Here is a 20,603-nt window from a genome sequence, read left to right on the forward strand (position 1 = left end):
GTCCTTTCTTCCTCCATTCTTACTACCCTCCTTATCCCTAACCCTAAACCTAACCCTAACCCTAATGCTAACACCTCCCACCCCCCATTATATGTCCTCATCCGCTTATCAGCGAGATCATTCATCCTTTAGTTTAACAAACTTTTCAAGAAACAACTAAGGGAGATATTTACAGCTCATATCACAAAGAGTTATCCTTCCTAACATGTAAATTGACAAAATCATAACCCTTCCAAAACATAGAAAAAGGAAATAAGATTTGCTATTAATAAATAACAAGATTGTTAACTTCACTCATTAAAAAAGAGAAATGAAAATTAAAACTGCAGATGAAAGATCATTTTTTCTCTCTCCATTGACAACAATCCAAAGTTAGCTAACATACCCTATTGATAGGACTCTGGAGGAGAAAGCATTTTCTCATGCATTCTGACAGCAGTGTGTTAAAGTCACCCAGAATTATTGTGTTGTGATCTATTTCATTCCTGGAATTGAGAAGGATTTGTTTGATGTACATGGATGCACCATTGTTTGGGGCACAAATATTTACAATTGTTATGTCTTCCTGATTTATGTTTCCCTTAAGCAGTATGAAATGTCCTTCTTTATCCCTTTTGACTAACTTTGGTTTGAAGTCCACTTTATCTGATATAAGGATGGAAACCCCCACTTTTTTACTGAGTCCTTGTGTGTAGTATGTCTTTTCCCATCCTTTCACCTGTAGTCTGTGGATGTCTTTTTCTAATAGATGAGTCTCTTGAAGGCGGCATATTGTTGAGTCTCTTTTTAATCCAATCTGCCAGTCTATGTCTTTTGATTGATGAGTTTAGGTCATTAACATTCAGGGTTATTATTGAGATATGATTTATATTTCCAGTCATTTTGGCTTATTTTTAGTTTTTAACTTGACTTGGTTTCCCCTTTGATGATTTTTCCTTTAGGGTACTTCCTCCCTTTGCTGACCTACTTTCTTATTTTTCATTTCCTCCTCATGGAATATTTTGCTGAGAATGTTCTGTAGTGCAGGTTTTCTATTTGTAAATTCTTTTAACTTTTGTTTATCATGGAAGGATTTTATTTTGTCTTCAAATCTAAAGATTAGTTTTTCTGGGTATAAGATTCTTGGTTGGCAACCATGTTCTTTCAGAGCTTGAAATATGTTGTTCCAGGTCCTTCTAGCTTTTAGGGTCTGGGCTGAGAAATCTGCTGATATCCGTATGGGTTTCCCCCCATATATAACCTGATGCTTTTCTCTTGCAGCCTTTGAAATTTATCTTTATATTGGATGTTAGGCATTTTCATTACAATGTGTCTTGGTGTGGATTTGTTGTAATTTTGTGCATTTGGTGTTCTGTAAGCCTCTTGTATTTGATTTTCCATTACATTCTTCAGGCTTGGGAAATTTTCTGATATTATTTTATTGAACAGGTTTTTCATTCCTTTGTATCTCTGTGCCTTCCTCAATCCTGATAATTCTTAAATTTGGTCTTTTATGATGTCCCATAGTTCTTGGAGATTTAATTAATGATTTGTTACCATCTTCTCTGTTTGGGCAACTTTATTTTCAAGATTAAGTATTTTGTCTTCATTGTCTGAGGTTCTGTCTTCCAAGTGATTTAGTTTGTTGGTGATTCTTTCCATTGAGCTTTTTATTTGATTTATTATTTCCTTAATTTCAAGGATTTCTGTTAGTTTTTTTTTTTCTTCTTTTCTTGAGAATCTCTATCTCTTTGTTGAAATGATTTTTTGCTTCCTGCAGTTGCTCTTTCAACTGTTTATTGGAGTGATCATTCATTGCCTGCATTTGTTCTATTATCTCATCCTTTGCTTCATGAATCATTTTAATTAAGTATATTCTGAACAACTTTTCTGACATTTCTTCTACCATGCTGTCACTGGATTCTATTAACATAGAATCTTGGTTTGTTTGGAACACTTTCTTCCCTTATTTTCTCATGTTGTTCACATATCTTCCCTTCTAGCAGTGCAGATCTGGAGTGTTGTAGTTTCCCCCCATAGGCTTATAGTGACCCTGCAGATTTCCAAAAATTCTTCTTTAAGGGGGAGATCAATATTAGTAGCACCTGGAACAGACAATATGCAGTCCTAAACCAAATAACCCCCATAAAGATGTTATCAATATTATCATAATAAACAGAGAGGATGACTTCAATTATTATTTTCAGTATAACAAATAGATTTGTATTGAGGTCTACAATTTCTAATGGTGGACAAAGAGGATGGGGAGGGGTGTAGGATGTAACTGTTAATGGGCTAAGATAAGAGTATATGGAAGTACTAGATCATAGGAAGAGTGAAAGCAGAATCAAAAGAAGTTGGTTGTTAGCATGAGAAAAGAGAGAAAGATACTCTGAGGAAACAAGTAAACAAAAGGAAAATAGAACAAGAGAAATAAAGAAATAAAAACTTAAAATTTTTCAAAAATGAGAAAAAAACTACACTACAACAGTCATATACTATTCACACATCCCAGTCTTCAGTAGCCTGATGCATGAAAGGTACCTGACAATGAGCTTCCAGTCTTCAGCAGGCATCTAAGGATGGGATTGGCCCCACCTAAATATGGCAGCTTCTGCTTCCAGGATAATCCAAGATGGCTACACTGGCTTCCAAACGTGTTGGTAAATGGGGAGCTGCAGCACAGGATGTGGGCACCAAGTCCATGTGAGGTGCAGTCAGTCAGGCCAGGGGTTCTGGAGGCAGGACTCTGTTGGTCAGGCTGTGGTCCTGCAGGAGGTCCTGGCTGTTGTCCCAAAATGGCAGCAGTCACAAGTAACCAAACCTGCAGGTACAGTGACAGTGGACTTTCTGGCAACAGCAGGCAGCTGGCAATTTGCTGGCAGTCTGCGGGTGGTCTGCAGGCTACTGGCAGATGATTGGCAGGTGGAACTTGGGTGGTGGGTGATGGGTAAGTGAAAGGCAGGCAATGATCAGGCAAGGGGCAGGCAGATGAGCAAATGGCAGATGATAGGCAGCAGTGAGCAATCTGCACTCAAAAAGTAGTAAATATGCTGGCAGACTGAGGGTGATCAAGGTGGACAAATGGGGTAAATAGCAGGGGATTCATGAGCAGCAAAAACTGCCGCACAGAGAAACAGATTTTCCTCTGCTTGAAACCCGAGTTACGGAGTGACAAGGAATGCAGCCTCTCTCTAGTCCACCATCTTGGGTCTCCCAGATTTTTTAAAAATAGAAAAAGTTCAAGGACTAAGCCCTGGGAAAATATTAAAGAGAAATGGAGGAAAAAGGAAGGAAGATTGAGAAGGAGCAACCAGTGAAGTAGGAGAAAAGTTAGGAGAGTGTGATGTCATGGAAGTCAAATGAAGAAGATGTTTTCAGATGGAATCAGGGATTGTGTCAATTGCTGCTGACAGGTTGAATGAGAATGAACCATTGGGTTTACCAAAGTGGGAATCATTGGTGATCTTAGTAAGAGCAGTGTTTGGAGGACTGGTGGGGCGAAAGCCTGAATAGAATAGATTCAAGAAAGCACAGACAGGAAAAAGGAGATGAGGAGTTTATACAGCTTTTTCTGGAACTTTTGCTGTCTAGGTATCTCATTAGAGAAAGAAGTCAAGAGCATATTCTTAAGATAGAGTTACCTCACCATGTTTATTGGCTGATAGGGGAAATCCAACAGTGGGGTTTAGAAGCAAATGGAGAAGGAGAGGGAAACAGGTAGATGTGGTGGGAGAATCTAAACATTCTCTTCTGATTGCTTCTATTTTTTTTTTCCTGTGAATTCTTCTGTTTTCTGTATTAGATTTTATCAGGAAGCAGAACCACTGAGAGATATAAACTAAAGAATTTATTAAAAGGATTAGAACTAACACAATGTTGAGAACTGGTTTAAAAGTCTACAAAGACTGTTGTTGCCTTTGCATCTGGTGTTGACTCAAGTCATTTGGTATCAGCACAGCTGCTCATCAGAAAGGAGATGTCAGGGGCGGGCTCTGAGGGCCCCAGAGACGCACCATGGCCTGATCTCTAAGATGGCACCTGGCAGCTTGCCAGACATAGTTGCACTCATAAACAAGTTTTAGGAAGTAACTCTGGTTGGCTGTTGTACATGAGGCGATCCTGGTATCTGCCTGGAGACTGTTCCTTGATAGGCTGACTTTCCTGGTAGTCTACTCTCTGATAGGTTGATGTTCTCAATATAAGTCTGAGACTTGCGGAATAAACTCCTTTTTGGTTCCTGTGATCAAGAAGAGCATACGCGTTGTGATTGTCCCCTCGGGCGGTGGGCGATCATAAGTGGTGCCGAAACCCGGGAACTCGAGTTACAAAGAAGGAACTGATCAGGATAAAACGTCACCTATCTGGGTTCCTGAACGGCTGACTCAACCAGTGGTAACCCTACCAACAAGTAATTCGGATCAACAAAATGAAGACACCAAAGACACTCCTGACGATCATGCTGTTGACAGTCTTTCACCCCTTAGTCACGCTTTCTTTTCGCCCGGGTGAAAATGGTTCTACATTTCAAGAATACATAAAAAACTTAACAGGAGCTACTGTTTTACTTTCAGGATGGGTACCTCACAGACATAATGCTATAGGAACTACTTTCAAAACCCCTAGAATCTTCCCTCCTTGTAATCTTAAACACAGTTCACCTCCTATATGGACAGGTTGTCAACATGCAGGACCAGCGACTCCTGTGCAAAATGGATTTTTTTTTCACTCTCAATTTCACTTCTTTCACTGCTAATGATAACTTCACTAATAATAATGTTCAATTAGGCATGAAACGTGTCAACCCCTTTGACAATTGGATGTTTTTCACTGCAGCTTCAGGATATACTAACTTACAATCTTTTTTCAGTCTCTTAGGAGGGGCATTTCGGCTATGTACTTGGAACTCCTCTACATGGACAAACAGTTCTAGGTTCACTGGTGCTGCCTCACAATCTATGTGTACCAGAAATATTACCTTTCCACCTACCCCAGTCTGTGTGTCCCCCCCTTTTTTATGTTTTTAACTTCTTCTCTTCTCAATTGCACCTCAAGCAAATGCATATTCCTACCTTCCTACCTGTTCCAGTCTCTGTTACAGATACAGAACTGCCAGTACTACTATCTAGAGACAAGAGAGATTTTGGCATCACAGCGGCTGTGGTCACTGCAATAGTGGTTTCTGCAACAGCAGCACTAGCAACTGCCATACCTACAGCAACAGCAGTCAATCACTTGGCCAAAAATACAGCTACAGCCTTACAGACTCAAGAAGCTCTAAACAACCATTTTAAGGCAGGCATACTCCTTGTAAATCAAAGAGTGGACTTACTACAAGAACAAGTGGATATCTTGCAAGAACTTTTGGGACTGGGATGTGTTTATCCTTTAAGAGCAGTGTGTGTCACCCCTACTGCTTATAATAACCTTAGCTCTGCGGCTATGTTATCTAAAAATCTCTCTGTCTACCTTATTGGCAATTGGTCATCTACGTTTGGTAATTTAACCAGTCAGCTACGAGCTGAAATACTCAGAGTCAATGCCACCAGGGTTCAAGTTGCATCGGTATCCGAGATGTTCTCTTTGTTATCTAAAGCCCTGGGATTGACAAAAGAGTGGGCTGGAACAGTAGCTGTTCTGATTATTATCTGCTTAGGGATAGCCTATGTTATACGCAGCCAAATCAGAGCTCGCCAAGATGCCCAACGTCATCGACGGGCTATAGTACAGGCTTTGACAGCCATTGAGACAGGCACATCCCCCCGAGTATGGCTAAGCATGCTGGACCAGTAGTCAAAGACGGGTAAGATCCGTGGAAATGCATACCAACCTAAGACAGGGTTCTGACACCTGGAAGTCAGAATTCCAATGACGGGTAAGGATGTAATTTGCCATGGACAACCTAAGACAGGCATGGTCCCAAGTCATCTTTTCTTTATTTAAAGAATAAGGGGGAGATGTCAGGGGCGAGCTCTGAGGGCCCCAGAGCCGCACCGTGGCCTAATCTCTAAGATGGCACCTGGCAGCTTGCCAGACATAGTTGCACTCATAAACAAGTTTTAGGAAGTAACTCTGGTTGGCTGTTGTACATGAGGCGATCCTGGTATCTGCCTGGAGACTGTTCCTTGATAGGCTGACTTTCCTGGTAGTCTACTCTCTGATAGGCTGATGTTCTCAATATAAGTCTGAGACTTGCGGAATAAACTCCTTTTTGGTTCCTGTGATCAAGAAGAGCATACGCATTGTGATTGTCCCCGCAGGCGGTGAGTGATCACAGGAGAGATGGAAGCAAAGTCGGGGGGAAACAAGATAAACTTGAGCTTGCCAGTATGACCTAGAACCCGCAAGGAAAAATCAGAACTCATGTCTATTTCTCAACTTCAATATGTGAGAAAGCCACCAGGCACCATGGCACACCCTCGGAATCCCAGAGACTCAGCAGCTCGAGACAGAAGAACCAAAAGTAAGCCCAGTTTGAGTAATTTAGTGAGACCCTGTATCAAAATAGGATGAAAAAGGGCTGAACACGTAGCTCAGTGAAAGAGTACCCCTGGGTTCAATCCCCAGGACTGCAATAAATAAAAGTGAGGAAGCTGAGACTGCAGATGGAAGAGGTAATATTGGAGCTTTGAGGACAAAGAAATTAGGAAGAGTCACCTTTGAAGTTAGTGAGAACATTAATAAGGTCACAGATAGGAAGAACCGTGCTCAGGAGAAAGGAAGGACAGTAGAATTGCAGGTAAGAAGTTGCAACAAGGAAGGAAGCAAAAGTGAGAACAGGGCAAGGGAGTTGAGGGAGTGAATATAATGATAAGGATAATGTGACAGAGTTAACATGGCAAATGAGACACAAATGCATTGTGCTATAGTGAGCTGTGCATTCAGCCTGCAGGCAGAGCTTTCTATAAGCCATGTTCAAGCCCCTGAGGCCAAAACTAAAATCCACATAGGATTTTCCCTTGCCTTCTCCCATGGACAGTGGCCTTCTGTTAGGGGAGCAACACAACAAAGGCTGCCTAGGCACCAGAGGTAGGCAGAAGAACTGAAGAGGCATCTCTCCTATGTAGCAGACGGGTTCCCTATTTTCCCTGCTTCCTTTGTATTGTGCTCGCTCTTCTCTGTCTGATTTTTTGCCTGATTCTTTGAGGACTGCTCTCTGCGCTCAATGTGCCCTCCCTGCCAGGATCTGTAAGTAATAAATGTTTACAGTTATTTGCTATTGTGGGAAAGGATGAAATTTGCACCTGCCCTCTGAACTCCAGGCCGGGTTTTCCCACAAGATGTTGAAAACACAAGGTCAGGCACCCAGTGCCAGAGTGTGGTCAGACAGACATAGGCTGGACATGGGCCAGACAAGACTACAGGACTCTGAGGCTCTCTCAACCTGCTTGCTGCCACGCAAGTTTAGGGACCTGAAGTTAGGTTCATTCAGCTTGAGAAATTATTGGCCAATTACTTCTCAAATCATCTCAAAAATTGGTAGTTTCTGATGTATTTGCTTGCAGTGAGGTCCATGTACTAGTCACTGTGCCTAGTGTTCTTTCCTAGACATAATCCTCAATGCCTTAATTTTTTGCCTCATGCCTCTCTCAAAACTTAATGACAGTGAATTTGAGCTTGGTAAGGCGGGCACATGTTTAATTTGATCTCGAACCCCTCCATTTTACCTCTTTCTCAGTGGGATGTATAGGGATTTTGCCCAATTTTCTCCCCAAAGCTTGTGGCATTTCGCAGTTTCACTAGTAAAGTATAAAATCCCCGGGTTCCTTTATCCTCAGCAGTAGTGGTAGTAGCACAGCACTTAGGGGTGAGGGCTCTGGAACTACCCTGCTTGGCGCTGGATATTGTTTCTGTCACTCATGACTGTTTGATTATGGACAACATTCAGCTTATCTATGCCTCACTTTCCATATGTGTAAAAAAGAGATAAGGGAGATATTCTTATGTGAATTTCCCCCCACATTTTTATTGGTGCATGATAGGATTTGTTGTTACATACACACAATATAACAATTTAATTAGGCCAATATCACTTCCCAGCACTCTCTCTTCCATCCCTGCCCCCACCCCTTTGTCCCTTTTCTCCACTGATCTTTGATTTTCATGAGGTATCCTCCCCCTTTCTTTTCCTCTTCCTTCTCTAGCTTCCACATGAGAGAAAACATACAGCCCTTGACCTTCTGAGTTTGACTTATTTAACTTAACATAATGGTCTCTAGTTCCACTCATTTTCCTGCAAGTGACATTTCATTTTTCTTTATGGTTGAATAAAACTCCATTGTGCATATATACCACATTTTCTTTACCCAGGCATCTGTTAATGGACGCCTAGGCTGGTAGATATTGTTATGTAAATTTTTAAAATAATTGTGATAAAACATACCCAGATGACTGGATTTAATTTGCTCAAGGTCATACAGATAAGGAATAAATCAATATGTATATATGAATACTTAGAATATGTCATATATGCACTCAATAAGTGTGATCTGTTTTTATTTTCTAACCTGATAGACTGATAAATGACATTTTATTTTCATCTCATGTACATTTCCCCTGCTTCCTGGAGTTAAACCCTTTTTAGTGTGGATTTCTCTGATTTGCTTCTTCACATCCTTTATTCATTTATTCCTTATCGAATCATCAGAATCTTCAGCGTACTAGAGATATTGCCATTACCTCATATACATGGCAGATGTATTTCTGTCTTTTGCTTTTTTATTTGGTTTGTAATGATTTTGGCCATTTATTTTAATATTTAATTATTTAATCAAATTGCTTATTTAGATCATTTAAATTAATACAGTCAATATACACATCTTTTTGATTTTCACTTTGACTGTCTTGCTTAGGAAGTCCCCCTTTACCCTAAAGTTATATATTATTCTACTAATATTCTTTCTAATGCTTTATCTTTCTGTAATTAATCCACGTGGAACTTTATATATAAGGTAATACAGGCCCAATTTTATTCTCTTTTAAATGGAAAGCTAATAAAGGCAATATCATTTATTAAGTAAACCATACTTCCCCATTGAAAAAAAAACTATTTCCATACTATCATGATACAATCATCTATTTCCCTTTTCCTGTACCACAATAATGCTATTTATATTAGGGTTTTTGTTGTCTTTAATTTTCTCTTTTAAATCATATTTTGATTCAGCAGCTTCAAAATAACTTTTAATATCCAGTAAGGCAAATTTCACTCTCCCATGTTTTACACACACACACACACATATACAGTTTTTAAAAACTATTCTTGGGGGATTGGTACTGTAGCTCAGTGGCAGAGCACTTGCCTCGCACATGTGAGGCACTGGGTTCAATCTTTAGCACCACATTAAAAAAAAACAAAAACAAATAAAAGCATGCTGTTCATCTACAACTACCAAAAAAAAAAAAAAAAAAAAAAGCTATTCTTGAACACATGATTTTCTATATACACTTTAATTTTAACTATCATCCCTAAAAAAAAAAAAAAAAAGGAATTCTACCATTTATATAAGAATTTTAGTAAGATTGGCATTTTAATGAAATTGACTTAATATCCTGAACTTTGATATGTCCCTCCATGTATTTACTGTGCTCTATACACATTAATACCTCCTACTCCACACAAAGCCTCACCATGTTGCCCAGGCTGACCGTGAACTCCTGGGCTCCAATCTCCTGCCTCAGCCTCCTCAGTAGCTGGGACTATTAGGTACATACCACACCCAGACCATACACTTTATTTTACCCCAACTCTTGTACTATTGCTATGTTTATTACAAGTATTTTTATAGTCTTATCAGGAAAGTAAAAATGGGATATAGTTTCCATTTTTGTTTTTAACTAGCTATTGCCAGTTAGAAACTGATTTTTTTTTTTGTATTTTGTACCTCATCATTGTCCCAAATTCTACAAATTTAGGTATTTATTTTGCTTTCTCAAGAATTTCCAAGGTATACAACTATATAACCATATAGATATTTTTCTGACATGTTTATACAATTCCACCTTTTTTTTTTTCTTTTTAAAAAACTTTAGTTTAGTTGAACACCATGCCTTTATTTTATTCATTTATTTCTATGTGGTGCTGAGGATCGAACCCAGTGCCCACATGGTAGGCAAGCACTTTCCCACTGAGCCACAAATCCAGCCCCAACCATTCCACCTTTTCATTTTATCATATTAAAATTTCAAAAGCAATGATAATAAACAATGGTGATTAAAGATATCCTTGTCTTGCTTCTGATGTGCTGAATGTAACATTTTACCATGTAATATATTTGTTGTTGATTTTTTATAAACTATCATCTTTAAGTAATTTCTTTTTACTCCTATTTCCCTCAACCATTTACTTATTGTTCAGAACAAATACTGAATTTTATCAAAAACTTTCTAGCATGAATTCCCTTCTTTATACTGTTCATGAAATGAATTACATTGATAGATTTTCTTATGTTAAACTAGCTTTGTCAGATGCTGTTTCTTGATATACTACTAATTTGATTTATTTATATTTATATTTATAGAACATTTTCATCTATGTACATAAGGGAGATGTATATAGCATCAAGTTTTCACTGAAGGGGAAAGTAGAATCAAGAGAATTTTTTTTTTTTTTTAATGGAGAGTTTTCTATTCTCTTTCTTAAGGAAGAATGTTTAAATGATGATAGAAAGGATGAAATAGTTGAAGATGAAGGAGAGAAAGGAAAATCAACAGTATTAAATTTTAAAGAGGGCAAGGCAGATCTAGAGGAAAACCAGGGGAGGGGACCATGGGATATCTGAATACGATGCAGCAGAAGGGATTCAGACCACTTGGGTCTGAAAGTTTAGTGGCTAAAAGTTAAGGGAGATCCCATCTAATGGCTTCTACCTTCTCTACTGTAACACTACCTATGCCAAAAGATATTTCCATTTATTTATTTATGGGTTTATACGCAGCTATTTCAAAGAGCAAATGTTGTTAGTAATTATTTTTCTAAGTTTACATCATGTACAACCAAAAGAATAAGAAGTTATACTCCATTTGTGTGTCAAAATACATTCTATTGTCATGCATAAAAGATTAGAATGAATTAAAACATTTTTTTAAAAATTTGTAATTTTATAAAAAGATATTTTTCATATTAGACACATATACTTTTCAGAAGTTTATAAAATTCTACAAGGACTTAAAACTTTTACCTCCCACTTCAAGCACTGTTCTCACAAACAAATAGAAACCCAAGAAGTCTTAAAAGAAAAATATCAGACACAAAATGTTGCCATCATAGAAAACGATGAATTAAACAGAATTTATTCCCAAACTCTTCAAACATTATTACAAACACAAAGTATCCTTCTAAAATTAAATCAAAGGCACATCACCAAAGTAAAATACTTGTGACATGAAGAATTCTTTTAAGTCGTAATATTTTCACATTATTTTGTTTTTAACTATTTGCAAAGTTCTGTATGTAGGTCATATTTAAAACATTTTAAACATTTTTTTAAAGGCATGAAATAATGGAGGATCTTTTTAAAAGTGCAACCACAACTATACAGTAAAGGAACTTAAAAAGAGATCAAAACTGCTTCATACACAAGGTGGGGCAACCTAATATACATCATAACATGAGTCTTTCTAAACAAGTTTACTAAGAAACATCTCCTGTGTTTAGTGTTAAAAATAAAAAAAGCTTCTCATTTAGAAAAAAATCAAGGCATCATTTGATTAGTGAAGACTCTTCTTTCCCCCCAATTTTATACTTTCTTGTCTTCATTTAGTAATTGTAAATTTATGATAGGAGAACAAATTTTATTATAGTATAAAAATCTTAGGAACAACAAATTACAAATATTTCCTTCTTTTGATAAACAAAAGTGTTTTCCTTCCTAAAATGTAAACATCCAGTAAATAAAACATACATGATATTCTACGTATAGCAATGCCAGTAACTCACTTATTAAAGAGGTGGTATTTTGGTATATTTGGTGGTAAGGTTTTGTTTATCTTGATACAAAGCACTTCACCATGAGAACATTATTATTATTTAAAACAATTCTATTTCTTCAGTTTCCTTATTTGAGTAGAAAATCATTAATTTCTGTAGAATTTTGGCTGTAAGACCAGGCCACAGGAAAGGTCTGAAATATCTCAGTCATTTGGCTAAATAAGTGTTTTCTTGAGACTTGGAGTCAGTCATTCATTACTTTGTGCTTGAAGGCATTCCTCAACAAACTTCTTACCTATTAGAAAGAGAGTTTGATTGGTTTTCACTTTAGTAAGATTTATTCATAACTATTCATCGTTTTATAGGGCAATTTAGTATTCACAAAGTAGAAAGTAACAGGTTAACACAATCAAACATCCTAACCACACCACTGAATGAAGAGAACCTATACAACTACTCTGTAAAATGAAAACTAGGCCAACACAAGACAATGATTTTAATATCCTAAATATGTATATTTTCTGCACATATAATTCTACCCATGTATAAGTAATACTACCATTACCGTTACCTCCTTCTTTTACATGTGAACAATTTCCTTTTGCAAATATATGAAAAAAAACTTAAGATCATTACTTACTGTATAAACACCATACAGAACACATCACTAGAAATATGTTGGCCCCAAAAGACTAAATCTATGTCCCTTTTCTCTTAAAAAAATAATAATGAAAATGTGAATAAGACCTCAATACAAAGAATTCAAACTCATGAAATCTCTAATACGCTACCAGAGAGATGTTTTCATTTCATTCTCAATTTTTAAAGCTCTTTTAACTCTATTCACACTTTCCCCCAGTATCTACATTCCTTCCTCCATTAAAACACAAAGCTAGGGCTGGGGAGATAGCTCAGCTGGTAGAGTGCTTGCCTTACAAGTACAAGGCCCTGAGTTCGATCCCTGGTACGGAAAAAAAAAAAAAAAAAAACCACAAAGCTATAAGAGTTTTTAGGAAAGAGATCACAGCTCATGGTAGGCACAACTCTCTCCATCTGAAGAGTCCTTAGTTCCAAGAATTGTAAGTCTGTTGGTAGCAAATCAACAAGTAGCAAATCACAACTCTGGGATGATGTAAGGACAGAGAGTGTGATTAAGGTCAAGAAATCACTACCAGTCAACTCAATTAAAGAGCTCCACTATACAAGGACACTGGCATCTCATGAATTAGTGCCAAAGAGAATTGAGTTTGTCTTAATTAGATATAGTCTACAGGCGGGGTAACTACAAACTAGAGTCACTCTTCAGGGAAAGTTGTGCATTTTGCTGATCTTTTATGTTCGTTCCCCCAAGAATAGTAGATATTCAAACCCCAGTTGCCTAGATCCTTTGGGAAGCCCTGTGATAATGCTGTGGCCCCAAGATGGCATCATTACTTACCGGTCTTCAGAGTAAAGCGCAGGACCTGGGCTCTCGGAAGGGGTTGCTTCCAGCTGGAACACCGACCAGCAGAGCATCCTTGCAGGCGTTCTGCATGCAGTACTGCTGAAGCTCTGCAGCAGCCTGAGAGACCTGACACAAAGGCACAACATGACACACTGCTCACAGCCAGACCCATCCAACAGTCATCTGATATCCAGAGTATGATCACACAAGCTGATAAAGGCCATGCTTTTTGCAATCTTCAAGTCTCTTTTTTGCTGATTCTAATAACTGAATTCCAAAGAGGAAAGGTCACGATTTCTATGAACTTCAATTTAGAATATTTTTTACTTAGTTGCTTATTCAGCAGAGGTAAGAAAAGGCTGTACCTGTGGGTTCATTTAGAATTCTAATTCTATTCTTAACAGAAATTGAATTGGTAAATAAATAGCCCTTGCTAGTGTTCCTTGTAAAAATTTTAATTATGTAAAGCATATATATATACTATAATCCAAGTTTGCCATGTGAGCAAACTATTTTAATGTTTGCAAGGCTGGACCCTTCTCCAGTCTACTCCAGAAAAGTGATAATGTTTTTCTGCCAGGATTTTAGAGGGAATATAGGTTATTGGTTAAGAATTCAGTCTCTAAAACTAGACTGCCTGGACTCAAAATCAGCTCTGTCACTACCCATGTGATCTTGGGCAAGTTACTTCGTTTTTCAGTACTTAGGTTCTCATTTGTGAAATATACTTAGTAACAGTACCCACTTCCTTGGGTTGATGTGATGGTTGGGTAAAGCACTTAGAGTAGTGTAAACAATTAGTAAAACATTTGTAGCAAATAGCAAAAATAGTTACAATAATTTACAGCTCCTCCCACAAACAGGGAGAATCTACTTACTCACCCTTAAATCTGGGCTGGCCTTGTGACTTGCTTTGACCAACAGCCATGTGACAGAAATAACTGGCAAGTTCCAAACCAAGGCCTCAAGAATCTTTGCGGTTACCACTTTTGCAACAGTTGAAGCCCTTGAGACTATCATCATCTTGGATGGGCCCAACCCAGCCCTGTTGGAAATCTTCGCTAAAAGAACCCTCCAGACACCCCAGCGGCCCACCTCAGGACATGAACGTGGCCACCCAAGAGCATGCAAACAGCAGCCACCTTCCATCTGATTGCAGATACAGGAGAGAGTTCAGCAAAGATAAGTAGAACCATATGGTTGAACCAAGTTCAAATTTATTTTCAAGTAGACTTCTTATCTGAAATCATTTTATTTATTAATGTTTATTGTTTATCATCCCCACTAGAATCACCCTACTCCCTGGAATGGCGTCAGGTGCCGAGAACAGACGCTACTGAGATAATGGACTATCAAAATAGTGCTGGTTCAAACACATCCCTAGGTCCAGCGAAGAAGGTTGCTAAACACACACAACAGACACTAATTAGCCAACTAAACATTGCGCACCTAACTAGTCCTACGTGTTTGAAAATCCCTTTCTTGCTTTCTTTTGCTTCCTCCTCTCAGTTGTCTTTGGACCCTGGGCCGCAAGCTCTGATCTCTGCTCTTCATGTAATGCATTTTTTTTTTTTTTTCTCTCATTCCCATACAGTTTAATGACCTCTTTCAGCCTTGCGCTCTGCGATTCAGTCCCCAGCTAATACCTCTTGGCCATCCCCGCAAAGTCCGCACATCCAAACCGGAATGCATTTCTTCCAAACTCCCTGTCCTTCCTCTCCACCTCGGCTACGGCAGCGCCATCCGTCCTGTCACCGCGTCAGAAACCTGAGCACCCTTTCCCTCCCTCTCGCTCTCATCCTATTCATCCATCGCTAAGTCCTATTCATTCCGCGGCCTCCCCATCTCTAGACTCCATCTTCCTGCACCAGCCGGGTCCAGGCCGCCAACGTGTCGCCTGCATCGCTGGTCCCCGCCAAGTCACTGTCCACGCTGTAAGGACCAGGGCGAGCCTCGCAGATGGGGAACGCCCACGGGGATCGCCGGAGCCGTGCCACGCTCGCGGGGACAAGCCCGAGTCGCAGTGTCCCACCGACCCGGCCTCCTTCTCGGGCCACTGGGTCCGGCGGGGCCCTGCGCGCACTCGCGGCCGCAGCCCCGCGTCTCCCGAGGCCGCAGCCGCCCCCGGCGCCCGCCCAGCTCGCGCCTGGGCCCGGGTCAGCAGCCATTTCCGCTGCGGCCTCAGCCGCCTCCTCTCGCCCCTCGGAAGAGGACAGGAGCCCTGGTCTCGGGGCGCCGAGGGGAGCGCGCGTCCGGGCGGGCCGCACCTTGATCCGCTCCACGCCGGCCTCCAGCTTGAGCTGCTCCACCAGGCGCTGCAGGGCGCTCACGCTGGCCCCGGAAGACATGGCGGCGGCGGCGCTGGCTCCGAGGGCGGCTGAGCCGGGCTGGGCTGAGCCGCCAGCCCCGAGCGGGCGCCGCCCCGGGGCGGGGAAGCAGCTGCGCCCGCCCCGCCGCGCGGCCCCGCTCGCTTGGGGTTCCGCAGCCGCAGGGAAGGGCAGTTAGGGGGACCCGGCCGGCGGGCAGGGCGCTGGACTCCTGCAGTCCAAACCCGCGCGACACCTGCGCGCGTCGACGCCTGCGACCTGGGGAGACCCGCGGGCCCGTCGCAGGGCGCGCAGAGCAGCGCCCATCTGGGCAGCGAAGCTGGGGCTCCTGGGAGGAGCAAGGGTCGTGTGGGGATGCCCCAGTCAAGCGGCAAATACGCATTCCTGGTCCTTCGGAGCTGATTCCCGGTGGCTGGAGCCGAGGTGTGCAATGAATCGGAGAAATGAGGGGCCATGAGAAGACCGTCCCGAGGGCAGTTTGTAGGATTTCATGAAATAGTAACAGGCTACTTATAAACCTGTTCCTGCGTCGTAAACCCTACCAGTCGGTCTGACAGGGTCAGGGACGTAGGGTAAAAAGTCCCAGTCCCTGGTGTCTTTGTGAAACAGAATAAAATTAAATTAGCCTCCCTCACCATTTATCTATGACCAGTTTCCGTTCTCCTGCATTTTCCTTGTTTTAATGTGTACATTCTTTTATAAGACTGGGATCATTACTATATGTAAATGTAGAGTTTTTTCCACCTAATGTATCATAAGCATGTCAGAACCCACAAACTGAGTGATGCAAAATGTAATATATTGACTTGTGTAACTGAAAAGTCCATGGACTTTAGTGGCTTTAATTACCTAAATGATAACTTTAGACTCTAATGCTCCATCTCCTGGCTTTGCTTTTTCTGAGCGTGGGCTTTGTTTTCTTCAGTGGTAGATCGGTTCTCAGTGCGATGAAGGAAAGCTTCATGCTTTCATTAGCCAAGCCTAAGAAGCCCAGTAGCAGGTGTAACTCTTTCAACTAGTTTCAGCAAAAGTCCCCACAGTGGATCTCACTGACTGGTAATCAGTGGTGGGCTCAAACCCTGAACCAGTCACTACTTGAAGGGAGGGATCTGTTGGAATGCTCAGATATGCTGCCTGGACCAAGAGCAAGATGAAGATCTGAGTCAGCCCTGCCCATAGTGGGCCAAGTTGCACCACCCCAATTCCTGCTTCAGGACCGAGGCACTCATTCCTCCAGTTGCTGGAAGCGGTGGCGGTAGATGATTCTCAGCTGAGTCTGGTCTGGGAACTGCATTTAGTCAGAGAACACCAAGGCCAGGGTCACACCCCTTCCAGTGTTAGCCCACATCCATTGGTTGATGTAGGGAAGATATATGTACATACGCACATACTTATATGTGTATACATGTGTGTCATCTTTTGAAACCAACCAGGGCACTGCAGTCTAGAGTGGAAGATGTGATTTCTCTGCAACTCCAAGATTCTAGGTGAGAATCCTGTGGAAGCCTTCGCAGGTGTGCACAGGGGCTCAGGCAAGAATCTCATGGTTCACTGTGTGCTACAGAATATATAGCACAACCATTGGCCTCAAGTTACACCACACTGACCATCATCCCAGCTCTGAAGCTCCTGATCATCTAAAGTATTCTGAAACACAGGGCAACTCCTCCCTCTATCCAGTCCTCACTTTCTGAACTTCTCTGCCAAGTGCTGATTTTAAGGCATTCTCCAACTTTCAACGTGAAAATCTCCACCACAGTGTTTCTATTAGGAATTCAGACTAAGCACCCAAACACATGAACCAAGATGGGGGATGAGTGGTTTCCTAAAGGAAAATCAGGATGATGATGTCAGAAGCGGGTAAGAGGTAGAGAGAAAAACAAGACTACAACTATTTTTAATGACTGCATATTTCACTGTACAACTGGATCATAGTTCATTTACCTACTACCCTTCTATTTAACACTGTCACCATAAACATATAGCTCTGTTCATATATTTCCTTAGGATGCACTCCTGAGGGAACCAATGAGTCAAATACTTGGAACTTTCCTACTTTATCTTCTTGACGGTGGTAACAATTTTCCCACTGGAAGATAATGAGACTGCCTATTTCTGTGCCATTGTATTGCACAACTCCACACTGTAATTCTTTACCAATCTAATAGGTGAAAAATTGTATCAGGACTTTTTAAATACCTTAACTATTATGAGTCAACATTTATTTGGTTCATTTTGTGAATCACATATCGATGGTCTTTTGTTGTTTTGTTTTCCAATTTTGTCCATGGTCTTTGGAGTGGTAAAATCCTACCTAGTAACAAGAGATTTGCACATTTTGAAAGCCTTCTCCGCTGGCAAGTTTCCTTGCCTCAAAAGACATGTATTCCAGTAGAGATGCAAACATTACTAGAATGATGAATGGGACAGAATAGAATGTTTCTGTGTTTAAAAAATAAGGCATTGGCAAAGAACTCAGCACAAAGATACAGACAAGAAGAATGAAAGGTGTCTCACAAAGCTGCTAAGGACAGGGTCATGGGGAACCTAAAAACAAACAAACAAAAGGACAAATTTTGTCTTTTCAGTGGGAACAATGACCCTGGCTAGGACTCTCAGGTAGGAAGGTGAGGAGAGAAATTCAGAAGACTCCAGGTGGTTATGAAATGCAAAGAAAAGGGGGACAAAGGATTCTGAAGTGGAGTAGGCCAGAACTGATGCCAATATCAGAACTTAGGAAACAAGAGTAAAGAATAATGTACAGTTTGGTTTAGGAGAAATTAAGCCCCTTCAGTTACATGAGTCCTCTAGGCTATTAAAAATGCTTCTCAGAGACTGACTCATGTCAGCCATGGAGTAGCAAAAAAGTCTGGGGTGTGTGGCCCATCTCCCTGCTTCATACCCATACCCACTGAATGAGTGGGGACAAGAACATCCATCTTAGCTTTCAAGAGAAATCACCACCCACCTGGAGGACTAGAGACCCTTCCCAGGTGTACAATGACTTCCAGAACTCTGAAAGGAGGTGAGGTATGGGGACGTTCCTCCTCTCTGCAGCTAAAATGTACAGGTCTCCAGTATATTGTTTTTTAAATGTTACTTATTTTTTTCTTGGTTGATTAAGCTAAAAACTTAAAAAATCCCGTTTCCAAGAACATCAGTACTTTTTAGAAATGTCAATTCCCTTATAAAGACAAGTGCTTCATTTGTTTCTGCTCTGATCTGCAGTTCTTCACTCCTGACTTGTATTTTGTCACTATTCTAATAGTGACTTATTTTACCAGAAAAGGTCTATGAATTATTCTTCTCCATAAAAATGATACAGTAGGAAGGTATTTCCTTCTACCAAAGTTATCCCAAAATTGCAATAATGTGTACTTTGGTAGCTCCCTAAAGTAATAATAGTGAAATATATTCAGCTGGGCACAATGGCACACATCTGTATTGCTAGCTACTCAGGATGCTGAGGTCAAGAGGGTTGCTTAAGCCCGTAAGTCCAGGACCAGCCTGGGCAGCCTTGTTCCCCCAAACAAAACAATTTTAAAAGTTCACTTCCTTTACCTATTGCGTTTTTAGAACCTTAGAATAATGAATCAGGAGTTAAAAGAATCTGGAGATGTCCACAGGCATCTTGGTCTCTGTGAGGTGGTGGAACTTACAGCTACCACGTCTTCTTGAGCAACTAATGGTTCTGCTGCTGATTTTCTCAAGTGTCCCTTCAGTAAACAAACTTAGACTATGGCACTGCTAGTCAGCCTCATTCTGAAAGTTCTCCTTCCTCTCCTGAGTTGTCATCTTGGCTGCTTCATGTTGCACCCCAAAGTCAACAAGTGTAGGCAGCTGCTTTTAAAACTGCCAATTCCAACCCTAAGGAGCATCACTTTTTCACTCTAGCTCTGTAACTTGCACAAGGTAATAAATTCTAATACCTATTAAAAGAAAAAAGGAACGAGTTTGTGATCATCACTAAAATACTCTCCTCACCATGAAGTTTAACAAATAAGACTCTTTCCAACTCACTATGAAGGCAAGGGAACACACATTTACTGAGCACTTAATATATACCCGGGACTTCACCCTTGTTATCTGATTCTTACAAGAATTGTGTGGAATAGTTAGGATCCTCATACTAAAGAAAAGGAAATTCAGAGATCAGAATAATGCCCCCAAAGACAACCTTGGTATATCTGGTTACAAAGTCAAGAGTTACTCTACTCCATCCTGCTCTTAAAGGAGGAACTTCTGATAAATGTGTATGACACTGATCTGACACCATATGATCCAGGATACATTCCATACACAATTTTTTACAATATCCCAGATCCTTTAAAAATTAAGGAGTTGATTAAAGTTTACAACTAATTATACAGACTTTTTAAATACTCATAACACTTCTTGATTACAGATAATGTATCTACTTTAGACCTATGTGAATTAGGAAGGTTTTGATTATGGAATTTTAAATCTCCATTATCTAAAGAGATCCCATCATTTCACAGATGAGGAAACCAAAGAGGTTAAATATTAGGTTGTTTTTTTTAAGGTTTTCTTCTTCTTCTTTTTTTAATTGGCAAAGAACCTTTATTTTATTTATTCATATGTGGTGCTAAGAATCAAACCCAGTGCCTCACACATGCTGGGCAAGCGCTCTGCCACTGAGCCACAACCCCAGCCCAATAATTAGGTTATTAATAACTAGATTATTAGGTTCTATGTTTGGCCTTATCCCATATTTAAATGTAAAGAGTACCATATTTTGCTCATAAGATTAATAATTCATCCATATGCAGTTGGTATCACTACCAACATTTATCTGCCTCAAAAGTACAATTATATCTCAACAGAGACCACGTTTAACTCATAAATGTCTTATAATAGCTACATCCTACATATGCCCATGTCTAATAGAAGCAATTTCCCTCCA

General features: G+C 40.3%; 1 protein-coding gene across 1 annotated transcript; it reads right to left on the minus strand.

Moving 5' to 3' along the window:
• Window positions 1-11,250: 11,250 nt before the first annotated feature.
• Gng10 (G protein subunit gamma 10) lies at window positions 11,251-15,884 on the minus strand. The gene is made up of 3 exons (XM_047524935.1): window positions 15,620-15,884; window positions 13,347-13,478; window positions 11,251-12,203 (listed from the first exon to the last, which is right to left on the minus strand). Exons 1-2 carry the CDS (start codon window positions 15,698-15,700, stop codon window positions 13,353-13,355), a joined length of 207 nt encoding a protein of 68 aa, XP_047380891.1. The 5' UTR covers window positions 15,701-15,884; the 3' UTR covers window positions 11,251-12,203; window positions 13,347-13,352.
• Between the last annotated feature and the right edge of the window lie 4,719 nt (window positions 15,885-20,603).

Source organism: Sciurus carolinensis, chromosome 14, assembly GCF_902686445.1.
Source record: "Sciurus carolinensis chromosome 14, mSciCar1.2, whole genome shotgun sequence".
Classification (NCBI taxonomy): domain Eukaryota; kingdom Metazoa; phylum Chordata; class Mammalia; order Rodentia; family Sciuridae; genus Sciurus; species Sciurus carolinensis.

Excerpts from the sequence above, each read along its gene's own strand:
- Gng10 (XM_047524935.1), bottom strand. The coding sequence starts at position 15,700 with ATGTCTTCCGGGGCCAGCGTGAGCGCCCTGCAGCGCCTGGTGGAGCAG. Across the intron at positions 13,479-15,619 it reads CCGGCGTGGAGCGGATCAAG|GTCTCTCAGGCTGCTGCAGA; the intron begins GTGCGGCCCGCC and ends CCTTTGTGTCAG.